A 12,717-nucleotide genomic window follows, 5' to 3' on the forward strand; every position below is an offset into this window, starting at 1 on the left:
CTAGTTAGTCTTTTGTTTTCTTTCAGGTTTGTGAAGTGGCTCATAAATGTATTGTCTATAAGTCCTCATATAATAGAAGTAGCTCAAAACTAGAATACTGAAGAACAGTAGCATCAGAAGAAAGAGGAAGGAGGCAACCAGGTAGACACTTGGACTGAAATAAGAAAAAAAAAAAGTCATTGTTCACTTTGTTTGTTAATTTATTTAGTCAAACAATTTTTGAATAGCTAGCTACTATGCCATTGACAGAGAACAAAGATTATTAATAAGACATGTTGTCTACCCTCAAGATGTTTACTTCTTCATGTTTGAGGCTGACCAGGGAGGAAAGTAGGCAGTGGGATCAATACGATGAGAGCAGGAGGTATGGAGTCCTAGGGGAGCCGGGCCTCAGGGAAGGCCTTCCCCTGGAGCTGACCTTTGAACTGAGCGTGGGTAGGCGTTGGCTAGCTATGAGTAGGATTAGAAGTATTACTAAATGCCTGGGCGTGGAGGAAGAGACTAAGTGGCCATAAAGTTTTAGGCTAAGGGAGATGCTCATACCAAGGCTTGGAAGCAGGAGAAAATGCTAAGGTCACGCCTAGACATTCTGCAACCAAAACTAGTCAGTGTGACCAGAGCTCAGGGAGTAGGAGTGGTTAGAGATGAGGAAGGATGGGTGGTTAGAGATGAGAAAGATGGCTTTTATCAAGCTATAGAGTATGGATTTTAGCCTAAAGGTGAGAGGAATTTCAGAGATGTAATATAGAATCCTCACTTTAGAAGGATGATTCTGATTGTCGTGTGAAGAATGGAGGAACGGGAAGCATGAGGTCGAGAGAGAAAACCATTTATGAGGCTTTTGTGATAATCCGAGTGTGATGAGGGTCTTCACTAAATTAGCGACTGAAGAAATGGAGAGAAGTGGATTGATATGAGATGTATTTGAAAGTTAGATTGCATCGATCTTGGTGATTGTTAAGACGTGGGGTTTGAGAAAGAGGACGGAGTAAAGGATGTCTCCCAAGTTTGGGGATGAGGTAACCATGAGGACGGTCTCACCATTCACTGACAGAGGAAGTTCAGAGGGAAGAACACTTTATTGAGGGCGTATGTGGATACGTTGGTTTACTTTTGGGCATATTGAATTTGAGGTGCCTGAGGGTCAGCCAGGTGTGTGTGTGTGTGTGTACACTATTTATTAGATGCTACTTTCAGTTGAGTGCCAGATAGTTGCCTCTTCACCTGAAACTCTGCACAGGTGCCTCCCATCAGAGTGGATTTATTTCTTAAGCCAAACACTGTGCTGTTTTCTATTTGGTGTCCTGGTATCTGACTTTAGTTTTTGGTTCCCTTTTAAACCATAATTATTTGTTTGCAGTGTTACAGCTTCCCCAGGTCTCCAGTCCTGTTAGTCTGACCTTCCTCCTCTGTGGATACAAGCTTAATCTGGCTCCAGTGAATGGTTCCTTCTTGGAAGTTAATTAACTAACTTAACAAACCATCTGATATGTGCCAGGTACTGTGCTAGATGCTGGAAAAACAATGATGAGTAAAAATAGACATATCCCCATCCTTAGAGAGCTTACATTTTAGTGGGGACATAATCATTAATCAAATAATGAGGAATATATATGTATAAAATTGCACTTGTGATAAGAACTAAGTAGGAGAGGGATACAATGCAATGAAAGCTTACTATGGCAGGATTTAACCTGGTGAATGGGGCCAAGAAATGCCCCCATGGGGAAAAGATTATTCTAAAATTTGAAGACCTAAATGAAAGTGGAGTTGGTAAAGTTAAGTAGGTAAAGAGGGGAAGGCAGAGTTCCAGACAGAGGCAATAGCACGCACAGAGGTCTCGCTGTGGGACAGCGTATGGAGAAGGCTGGGGATTGAGACAAGGTTGATGGGTCTGGAGCTGAGAAAATGAGGGGAACATGATGGATGATGAGATTGGAGAAGTAGGTAGGAGCTAGATCATAGAAGGTCTTGTAGGCTGTGTTAAGGAGTTTTCATTTTAAGAGAAGAAACTTAAGAGTTTCAAGCTACTAAAATTAGCATTTGAAAAGATTACTCTGGCTCTAGTGAGAAGAGTGAACTAGAAGAAAATAGGAATGGATCAGGGGAGATCTGTTGGGAGTCTATTGCAGTAGTTCAGACCAGAGATAATGGCAGCTTGGGTTAGAGTGGTGGTGATGGGTTTGGTAAGAAGTGGGTTCATTCAAGGGCAATTTAGGAGATTAAATGAATGGGAGCCAGTGACTGGGTGAGCTGGGAGACAGCGAAAGAGAGACAGAGAGACAGAGAGAGAAACGAACGTGAACCCTAGGCTATTGTTTTTCATTTTCGACTCCTAGGTGTTTGGCTTGTATAGTTGGATGTGCTATTTCCTGAGAGAGGGGACACTGGACAACAGGGTCACAGATTGTCCAACTCCAGAGGGCACCATTCACATTGTAGCCTATGCGAATGGATTCTGGAGTTGTGCAATGACAATCCACAGGGCTGTGTGCAATTACCCTGATGCATCAGTTTTCGAGTGGGACCAATACTGGGGTAAAGGAATGGGTGGTAACTCATGAGTTCATTTTTGGGCATGTCTAGTTTGGCTAGTCTTGGAGCCATCTAAGAGAAGAGGTTTAGTAGACAGTGGGCTATATGACTCTGGACTGGGCTAGAGATGTGATTTGGGAGTTGTGCGTATATAGATGCTAACTGAAGTCATGGATATGGATGAGCTTGCTCAGAAGACTAGGGCTGAGACCTGAGGAAAATCAACATTTAATGGCTAGTGAGGGAGGTCGAGGCTCTCTTGACTAGGGAGAGAGAGAGAGAGAGAGTCTGTGAATGTTTAGGAAAACCCATAGAGCAATATAGCAGTCACGGGAAAGGTCAACACTGATGAAAGATCAAGTAAGATGAGGAATGACAAATATCTGTCAGATTTAGTGTAGGCCAGTTCCAGTTCAAGATGGCAGCATAGGAGGCTCCTGAACTCCCCTCCTCCCAAGGACACATGGATACTACAGCTACATACAGAAGAGTTTCCTCTGAAAGAAATCCAGAAACTAGCTAAGCAACTCCTACACATCGGTCGAACAAGAAAAAGGTCCACCCACATCGAAACTGGTAGGAGAGACTGAGACACAATCTCACCATAAACCCCACCCCCGACACAGCAACCTACAGTCCAGAGGGGACTCAGCTCCCAGCTTCTCCCTGAGGAGCGAAGCGTCTAGACCCAACATCTAGCACCCCAACTTTTAAGACTTTCACCCAAGGGACGAGTCCCCAAAACACCTAGCTCTGAAAGCCAACTGGGTTTGGGCCCATGAGACCCACAAGGCTCTAGCAAACAAACCGGCTCCCAGGACTCGCAGTGTCTAACCCCCTCTCACCGCTATCCCCTTGCTCAGCACAGAGGCAGCAGACAGAAACGCCCATCTCCCAGTCTTTCCCTGAAAGAGGTCTCTGTGCATACTTTAAAAGAGGCTGCCTGAGGGTCCAGCTTCAATCAGCCTGCATCTGGGCGCTGACAGAGATCCTCCTCTTTGGAACTCTGACAAGTCTTGGCACATCCTCAACTGCTGGGCGACACTAAGAGCTAAGAAGGCAGCTTGGACAATCATGAAGGTTTGAGAGACAACCAACAGCTAGGGCCAGACTGAACAATAAGGTTCATCTCCTACATGAGGCCACTCCTTCAAGACTGAGAGAGGTGGCTGTATTATCTACTGCATAGAAACCAACATAGAGAAAATGGAGAAACAGAGAAAATGTTCCAAACAAAAGAACAAGATAAACTCCTGATACAGACCTTAATGAAACGGAGATAAGTGATTTACCTGCTAAAGAGTTCAAAATAATGGTCATAGAGATGCTCACCGAGGTCAGGAGAACAATGCATGAACAAAGTGAGAATTTCAGAAAAAGAAAAGAAAGTACCACATAGAGTTAATGTAGTCAAAAGCTATTCTAATGAGAGGTAATTGGTGGAGTGATAAGATAGAAAGCAGACTGGATGGATGAGGGAAATAGGGATGGAATATAGGGAAATGGAGACTAGGAGTGTAGACAAGACTTTTGAGAAGTTTGTTTTGCAAGGAGGAGAGAGAGAGGGTGGTAGCTGGAGGGGGGTGTGAGGTAGAGGTTTTATTTATTTATTTAAATTAAAAACTTGAGGGTGATTAAAAGCCTATTGGAAGGATGTAGTTGAGAGGCAAAGTTGAATGTACAGACGAGAGAAGGAATAATTGATTTGGAAGTTTCCTTAGAAAGTGGGAAGGACTAGGGTTCAAAGCATAAGTGGATGAATTATATTTAAAGAGGAGGAATAATATTTCCTTTGTTGTAACAGGATGGAAAGAGGAGAGAATGGGTATAGGTGTTAGTCGGTTTCTATGTTTGAATCAGGAATGGACAGAGTTCCTGTCTCATAGCTTCTAATTTCTCTGTAAAGGTGGAAGCAAGCTCATCTGATGATTGTTAAGGAAAGGAGGTCCAAGGAGGAGGCTCGTTAAATAAGGTCTGAGGTTATGGATAGTGGACATAGCGGTTGACCAGAGAAAGTGAAATTTGCAGGCAGTGTTGGCAACCTCTTTGAAGTTGGTGATCAACCTGCCCTGTTGTGTAACTTTCTTTACCAGTTCTGGGCTGCTCAGGTGTAATCACAGAGAAACTATGTAGTTGGGGGCTTGCCAGTGTGGGAGATCAGAATTGGCCGCCTCAAAATATGTGTCTTTACCTTGATTATTTTCTCTGAAAGAAACTTTGACTCCCTGCCCCCCCACTAACTGCCTAAAAGAATTTATCTCTGGGTCTGGAGAGACTGGGAGGGTCCTTGCTAAGCCCATTCCAAGTAAAAGTAGAAGTTATCCTTTGTAAGAGACATTTACATTTGTAAGGGAAATCTCCATTTGTAAAGGTATCTCCCTCTCTGTACCAGGAAGAAGGAGGGATAACCTTATCTCTAGAAACTCTTATCAGTGCAGAAGGCAAGGACTTAAATCTGCATACTCTTGATAACTGTGCTTTCTGGTCATCTCCCATAGCTGACTCCCCCACCCCCAACATCCTCCTTTGTCTTTAGCTGAAGGTAGTATTTAAGGGGAGAACCTCCGCCATCTTGTCCAGATACTCAGTTACCCAGTGGGTCTCTCCCATGTATACATGATATAAAGCTTTGTTTGATTTTCTCCTGCTATTCGGTCTCACGTTAATTTAATTTGTATCCCAGCCAGAAAGGACCCAGAATGGGTAGAGGACAGTCTTCCTCCCCTTCACCAGATGGGGGCCAAATCCAGAGGGGTAGGAGAGTACGAGTAAGTGCTATTGAAATGTAAGGAAATAGGAAGTGAAAAAGGAGAAATTGAAAGTAAAAGTGGAGGTCCCAATGAGGATGAAGAAGAGTTGTTGTGGGTGTAGTTGAATTAATAAGCTGGAAGCTCAGAGAATGGGACGTCTGACTCAATGCTTTAGGAAGCAGAGAAGTTTTGACAGGAATGACAATGACAGTGTCCCAGGTGTGACTATAGAGTGTGTGGCTGAGGTACAGTAGAGGAGGAGGACACTAAGGATGAGGAAAGACCATGATGTTGGCAGGGTTGGCCATGTGGACACCGATGGTGGGGCTTGATGGGGAGATGAAAACAACATGGCAGGGCCAAAGTCGTCAATGAATGAAGGGGAGTTTGGAGAGGACCCAGCAATGAGGGCAGAGGAAGAACAGGGTAGAAGCAGATGCCATGAGCCTCAAAATATGTGTGCTTTTAAAAATTTTTTTGATTTTATTTTAGAAGAACTAGAATAAGTAATGATCTGGGAGTGGCAATGGCTCCCTGAGGCACATGGGGGTGGTGTTGGATGATAAACAGCCATCACTCTAGAGGGTGAAGGTGAAGCAGTGTCTTCAGGGGATAGAGGGAGATAGACAGAGGGAGAGCTCAGAGGACTGTTGAGGATTTAGGTGAATTTGCTGGTTAAATGGTAGCAACTCCAAAGGACGCAGTGGAAAATTTGGGGCAGTGGTTGAGCACTGGGCCAGACGGCAAGGAAGTACTGACATCTTTGCCTCCTCTGAACTGATCTTCAGCCGCTGCCTGCTCATGAAAAGGGCTCTCGTACTAGGAAGGTGTTTACCACCAGCTAACCCTGCTCTGCCTCTGGTACCCTACAGGGCTCAGGCGTAAGGGAGACGAAGCTGCAGTCTCTAACCTAATGGTCTCTACCCTGTGCTGGGCCACATTCCCTGCTGCTGAAATCCAGCGACCAGGAGGTGAGCTGGGCAGATGGCTGAGATGCTCCTGCGCTCTCTCTCCTCTCCTCATTAGCTCACCAACTCCCCTTCTGTTGGTGGATACTTGGGTGGACATGTGTTCTTAATGTTCATCTAAATCAAACATAACAACCTAATGAGGAGAACTCGCTGCAAAAATGCTGCACACATTTCCCAAAGTTACTTAGATACAACACGTGGCTTACCTCGTTTGCAGGTTATTCGCACCACTAACACAAAAAATCGAGGAGTCAGTAATATTTAAAGTAGGGCCATAAGTAACTTAATTGTTTGTCTTCTACTTTTGTTTAACATTTTACAAAAAACAAAAACAAAAACACCGGGCCCGGGATGGAGAAGCAGAGTCATGTGTGGTCCCAACGTTGGTAGTGTTAAGACTGTACTCTGCTCTCCAAGGAGATGAGCTAAGTCCAGCGCAGCGCCTTCACTACCTGTCTCCTGGGGGCATTGGAAGGATGGCCAGTGGTCAAGGGCTGGCTCAGGGTCAGTGGGGCACGGCCACCGTCTCCTCCCAGTCCCCACTGCTACTGTCTGCCCCTTAGGTGGAGTTGAAAGACGTGGCTGATGGGAAGACAGTGGCTGTAGAGGGGAGTGGAACAGAAGGGGACCCTAGTGCCCGTTACAATTCTCAGGAATTCATTCCTGGTAAAATAGAGACACAACTTTTAGGATGTCACATATAGAGCAGAAGTATTAGGGTCCCAGGAAAATGGGGGAGAGATGCTTTTCCTTTTTAGCTGCCACCTATGTCTTTTAAAACTTCCCTCCTTAAAGCCTGATTAGGCCACAGTCATTACCTGGGAATCACGCCAAAGGTCTCTATTGCAAATATAGCTGTGAGGTTACAGAAACTGCAAATTAGAAAAATAATATTAAAGATTAAATTAAGTACAATATATTAAAAGACTACCCCCACATCGCTATGGTAACAATCAAATCATATGTAATCTTAGTTAAGGTGTCATGTTCTTGACAAGGGAGAGATGGATACATTTATATAACAGCTGGGATGATTTTTTCCCATGTGTGCCTTAGGCTGCTCGCTACAAGATTCTATAGAGCTTGTCAGTGCAACTGCCCTGGCCTCCTAACATCTCTTTACAGCATTTTGATAGTGGTTCCCAAGGCAATAGCAATAATGGTATTAACAATTAACAATAATAAGTATTGACAGAAATAATAGTTACCATTTATTGAGCGTTAATACTTATTGAAAATGAATACTAATTGAGCATTTGCTGTGTACCAGGCAGTGTACCAAATCTTTACATGAATTCTCTTGGTTAATCCTCAGAGAAACCCTTCCTTCTAGATGAGGAAACTGAGGCTCAGAGAGGTTAAGCTACTTGCAAAAGTTTGTACAGTTGTAAGAGCAGAGCTAGGATTTGAATTCAGGTTTTTCTGACCAAAGAGCCTGTGATGTTCACCTGATATAGGCTGATCCTTTCAGGAAGTGAGAATGTTAGGAACTCTGGATATGGAACTGGGTTATTTTTTCTAAAGTTACTGAGTATCTCTCATAATTTAGCATATTGCTTGGAATGAGGTAGGATATAGCTAAATAAAGACTAATGATCTGATTTCACCTACCTTCATGTGGAAGAAGAGAGAGGAAAGAAAATTAATTTTGAGTGTTTGCTATGAGCCCAGCAAATTTAGGGATTTTTACCCAGGTACTTCATTTAATCCTCAGAATACTATGAGATAAGTATTACTGACTCATTTTACAGATTGAAAAATAAGGTCAAAGACTAAGCAATTTGCTTAAAACTCCATAGCTACTATGGCAAAACTAGGATTCAAGCCAAAGTGGACTCTCCAGCATAATGCCCTCAAGGTCTGTCCATGTGGTCGCAAATGGCAAGATTTCCTTCTTTTTTATGTCCGAATAATATTCCATTGTATATATACTATATTTTCTTTATCCATTTATCTATTAATAGACACTTAGGTTGTTTCCATATCTCGGCTATTGTAAATAATGCTGCAGTGAACGCAGGGGCACATGTATCTTTTCAAATTTGTGTTTCTGTTCTCTTCAGATAAATACCCAGAAGTGGAATTGCTGGTTTATATGGTAATTCTATTTTTAGTTTTTTGAGGAACCTACATACTGTTTTCCATAGTGGCTGTACCAATTTACATTCCCACCAGCAGTGCATAAGGGTTCCCTTTTCTCCACATTCTCACCAGCATTTGTTATCTCTTGTCTTTTTGATGATAGCCATTCTACAGGTGTGAGGTGATATCTCATTGTGGTTTTGATTTGCATTTCCCTGATGATTAGTGATGCTGAACACATTTTCATGTACCTGTTGGCCATTTGTATGTCTTCTTTGGCAAATGTCTGCTCAGATCCTCTGCCCATTTTTTAACTGGATTGTTTGTTTTTTTGCTATTGAGTTGTATGAGTTCTTTATATATTTTGGATGTTAACCACTTATCAGATACATGATTTGCAAACATTGTCTCCCGTTCCGTATGTTGCCTTTTGATTTTGTCGATGGTTTCCTTTGCTGTGCAGAAGCGTTTCAGTTTGGTGTAGTCCCATTTGTTTATTTTTGCTTTTGTTGCCTTTGCTTTTGGTGTCAAATCCAAAAAAATCACCACCAAGACTAATGTCAAAGAGCTTACCCCTATGTTTTCTTCTAGGAGTTTTATGGTTTCAGGTCTTACATTCAAGTCTTTAATCCATTTTGAGTTAATTTTTGTGTATGTGTGAGATAGTGGCCCAGTTTCATTGTTTTGCACACAACTCTCCAGTTTTCCCAACACCATTTATTGAAGAGACTGTCCTTTTCCCATTGTGCATTCTTGACTACTTTTTCATAAATTAATTGACCATATATGCACGAGTTTATTTCCGGGGTCTCTATTCTGTTCCATTGATATATGTGTCTGTTTTTATGCCAATACTATACTGTTTTGATTACTGCAGCTTTATAATATACAAGCATACCTCAGATATATTCTGAGTTGGGTTCCAGACCAATGCAATAAAGCAAATATCACAATAAAGCAAGTCACACAAAATTTTGGTTTCCCAGTGTATACAAAAATTATGTTTACACTATACTGTAATCTATTAAGTGTGCAATAGCATTATGTTTAAAAAAACAATGTACATACCTTAATTAAAAAATACTTTATGGCTAAAAAATGCTAAATCATCTGAGCCTTCAGAGAGTCATAATCTTTTTGCTGGTGGAGGGTCTTGCCTCAATGTTGATGGCTGCTGACTGAGCAGGGTGGTGGTTGCTGAAGGTTGGGGTGGCTGTGGCAATTTCTTAAAATAAGACAACAATAAAGATTGCTGCATCGATTGACTCTTCCTTTACTGAACGATTTCTCTGTAGCATGCAATGGCATCAGATAGCATTTTACCCACAGTAGAAATTCTTTCAAACTTGGAGTCAATCCTCTCAAACCCTGCTGCTGCTCTTTATCAACTAAGTTTATGTAATATCCTAATGCTTTGTTGTCATTTCAACAATCTTCACAGCATCTTCACCAGGAGTAGATTCCATCTCAAGAAACTGCTTTTTTGCTCATCCACGAGAAGCAACTCCTCATGCATTAAAGTTTTGTCATGAGATTGCAGCAATTCAGTCACCTCTTCAGGCTCCACTTCTAATTCTAGTTCTCTTGCTATTTCCACCACATCTGCAGTTACTTCCTCCACTGAAGTCTTGAGCCCCTCAAAGTCATCCATGAGGGTTGGAATCAACTTCTTCCACACTCCTGTTAATGTTGACATTTTGACCTTTTCCCATGAATCATGAATGTTCTTAATGGCATCTAGAATGGTGAATCCTTTCCAGAAGGTTTTCAATTGACTTTGTCCAGATCCATGAGGGGAATCACTATCTCTGGCAGCTATAGCCTTATGAAATGTATTTCTTAAATAAGAAGACTTAAAAGTCAAAATTACTCCTTGATCCATGGGCTGCAGAATGGATGTTGTGTTAGCAGGCGTGAAAACAACATTAATCTCATACATCTCCATCAGAGCTCTTGGGTGGCCAGGTACCTTGTCAATAAGCAGTCATATTTTGAAAGAAATCTTTTTTTCTGAGCAGTAGGTCTCAACAGTGGGCTTAAAATATTCGGTAAACCGTGTTGTAAACAGATGTGCTGTCAAACAGTCTTTGTTTTCCTATTTACAGAGCACAGGCAGAGTAGACTTAGCATAATTCTTAAGGACCCTAGAAGTTTTGAAATGCTAAGTGAATATGGGCTTAGCTTAGAATCACCAGCTGCATAAGCTTCTAACAAGGCTGTCTTTGAAGCTTTGAAGCCAGACACTGACTTCTCCTCTCTAGCTATGAAAGTTCTAGATGGCATCTTCTCCCAATATAAGGCTGTTTCATCTGCATGGAAAATCTGTTGTTTAGTGTAATTAATTATCTTAGCTGGATCTTCTGGAGAACTTGCTGCAGCTTCTACACCAGCACTTGTTGTCTCACCTTGCACTTTCATGTTATAGAGATGACTTCTTTCCTTAAACCTCATGAACCAGACTGTGCTAGCTTCAAACTTTTCTTCTGTCTTCCTCCCCTCTCTCAGCCTTCATAGAATTGAAGAGAGTTAGGGCCCTGCTCTGGATTAGCCTTTGGCTTAAGGGAATGTTGTGGCTGGTGTGATCTTCTATCCAGACCACTACAACTTTCTCCATATCAGCAATAACGCTGTTTCTCTTTCTTATCCTTTGTGTGTTCACTGGAGTAGCACTTTTAATTTCCTTCAAGAACTTTTCCTTTGCATTCACAACTTGGCTAGCTGTTTGGAACAAGAGGCCTAGCTTTTGGCCTACCTTGGTTTTCAAAATGCCTTCCTCACTAAGCTTAATCATTTCTAGCTTTTGATTTAAAGTGAGAGACATAGGGCTCTTCCTTTCACTTAAACACTTAGAGGCCATTGTAGGGTTATTAATTGGCTTAATTTCAATATTATGTCTCAGGGAATAGGGAAGACTGAGGAGAGAGAGAGAGACAGAGAAGCAGCCTGTCGGTGGAGCAGTCAGAACACACACATTTCTTGATTAAGTTTGCCATCTTGTATAGGCACACTTATAGTGCCCATATAAGTTCATGGCGCCACAAAACAATTACCATGGTAACATCAAAGGTCACTGATTATAGATCACCATAACAAATATGATAATAATGAAAAAGTTTGAAATATTGCAAGGATCACCAAAATGTGACACAGAGACATGAAGTGAGCAAAGGCTGTTGGAAAAATGGTGCCAATAGACATGCTCAACACAGGGTTGCCACAAACCTTCAATCTGTAAAAACCACAATATGTGTGAAGTGCAATAAAGTGAAACACAATAAAACAAGGTATGCCTGTAGTTTAAAATTAGGGAGTGTGATACCTCCAGCTTTGTTCTTCTTTCTCAAGATTGCTTTGGCTATTTGGGGTCTTTTGTGGTTCCATACAATTTTAGGCTTGCTTGTTCTATTTCTGTGAAAAATGCCGTTGGAATTTTGATAGAGATTGCATTGAATCTGTAGATTGCTTTGGATAGTATGGACATTTTAACAATATTAATTGTTCCAATCCATAAGCATGGAATGGAATATGTTTCCATTTATTTGTGTCTTCTTCAATTTCTTTCATCAATATCTTATAGTTGTCAGTGTACAGATTTTTCACCTACTTGGTTAAATTTATTCCAAGGTATTTTGTTCTTTTTGATGCAATTGTAAAAGGGATTATTTTCTTTTTTTTTTTTTTTAAAGATTTTACTTATTTATTTTTCCCCCAAAGCCCCAGTAGATAGCTGTCTGTCACAGCTGCACATCCTTCCAGCTGCTGCATGTGGGACGCGGCCTCAGCATGGCCGGAGGAGCGGCGCATCGGTGCGCACCCGGGATCCGAACCCAGGCCGCCGGCAGCGGAGCACGCACACTTAACCACCAAGCCACGGGGCCGGCCCGAGGGATTATTTTCTTAATTTCTCTTTCTGATAGTTCATTATTAGTGTGTAGAAACACAACTGATTTCTGTATTTAGTCATGTGTCACTTAATGACAGAGATATGTTCTGAGAAATGCATTGTTTGGCAATTTTGTCATTATGGGAACATCATAGGGTGTACAGTCTACTACACACCTAGACTATATGGTACTAATCTTATGAGACCACCATTATACATGTGGTCCGTTGTTGACCCAAACGTCATTATGTGGCACATGACTGTATTGATTTTGTATCTTGCAACTTTACTGAATTTGTTTAATTCTAACAAAGGTTTTTAGGGGAGTCTTTAGGGTTTTCTATATATACTGTCATGTCATCTGCAAATGGTGACAGTTTTACTTCTTCTTTTCCAATTTCTTTTTCTCGTCTAATTACTCGGTTAGGACTTCCAGTACAATGTTGAATAAAAGTAGCAAGAGTGGGCATCTTTGCTTTGTTCCTGATCTTAGAGG

The 12,717-nt window shown here is 41.7% G+C and overlaps 1 protein-coding gene across 1 annotated transcript in view; it reads right to left on the reverse strand.

The window, feature by feature from the left end:
- Window positions 1-12,717, reverse strand: part of CATSPERE (catsper channel auxiliary subunit epsilon) — a 189,187-nt gene continuing 176,470 nt past the window's right edge. The window contains exons 21-22 of the mRNA XM_058533520.1: window positions 7,075-7,128; window positions 1-154 (exon numbers count right to left, since the gene is read on the reverse strand). Of these exons, the coding sequence (XP_058389503.1) occupies window positions 1-154; window positions 7,075-7,128 (208 nt within the window). The remainder of the gene's footprint in view (window positions 155-7,074; window positions 7,129-12,717) is intronic.

The sequence above is a fragment of the Diceros bicornis genome, chromosome 38, assembly GCF_020826845.1.
Source record: "Diceros bicornis minor isolate mBicDic1 chromosome 38, mDicBic1.mat.cur, whole genome shotgun sequence".
Lineage (NCBI taxonomy): Eukaryota > Metazoa > Chordata > Mammalia > Perissodactyla > Rhinocerotidae > Diceros > Diceros bicornis.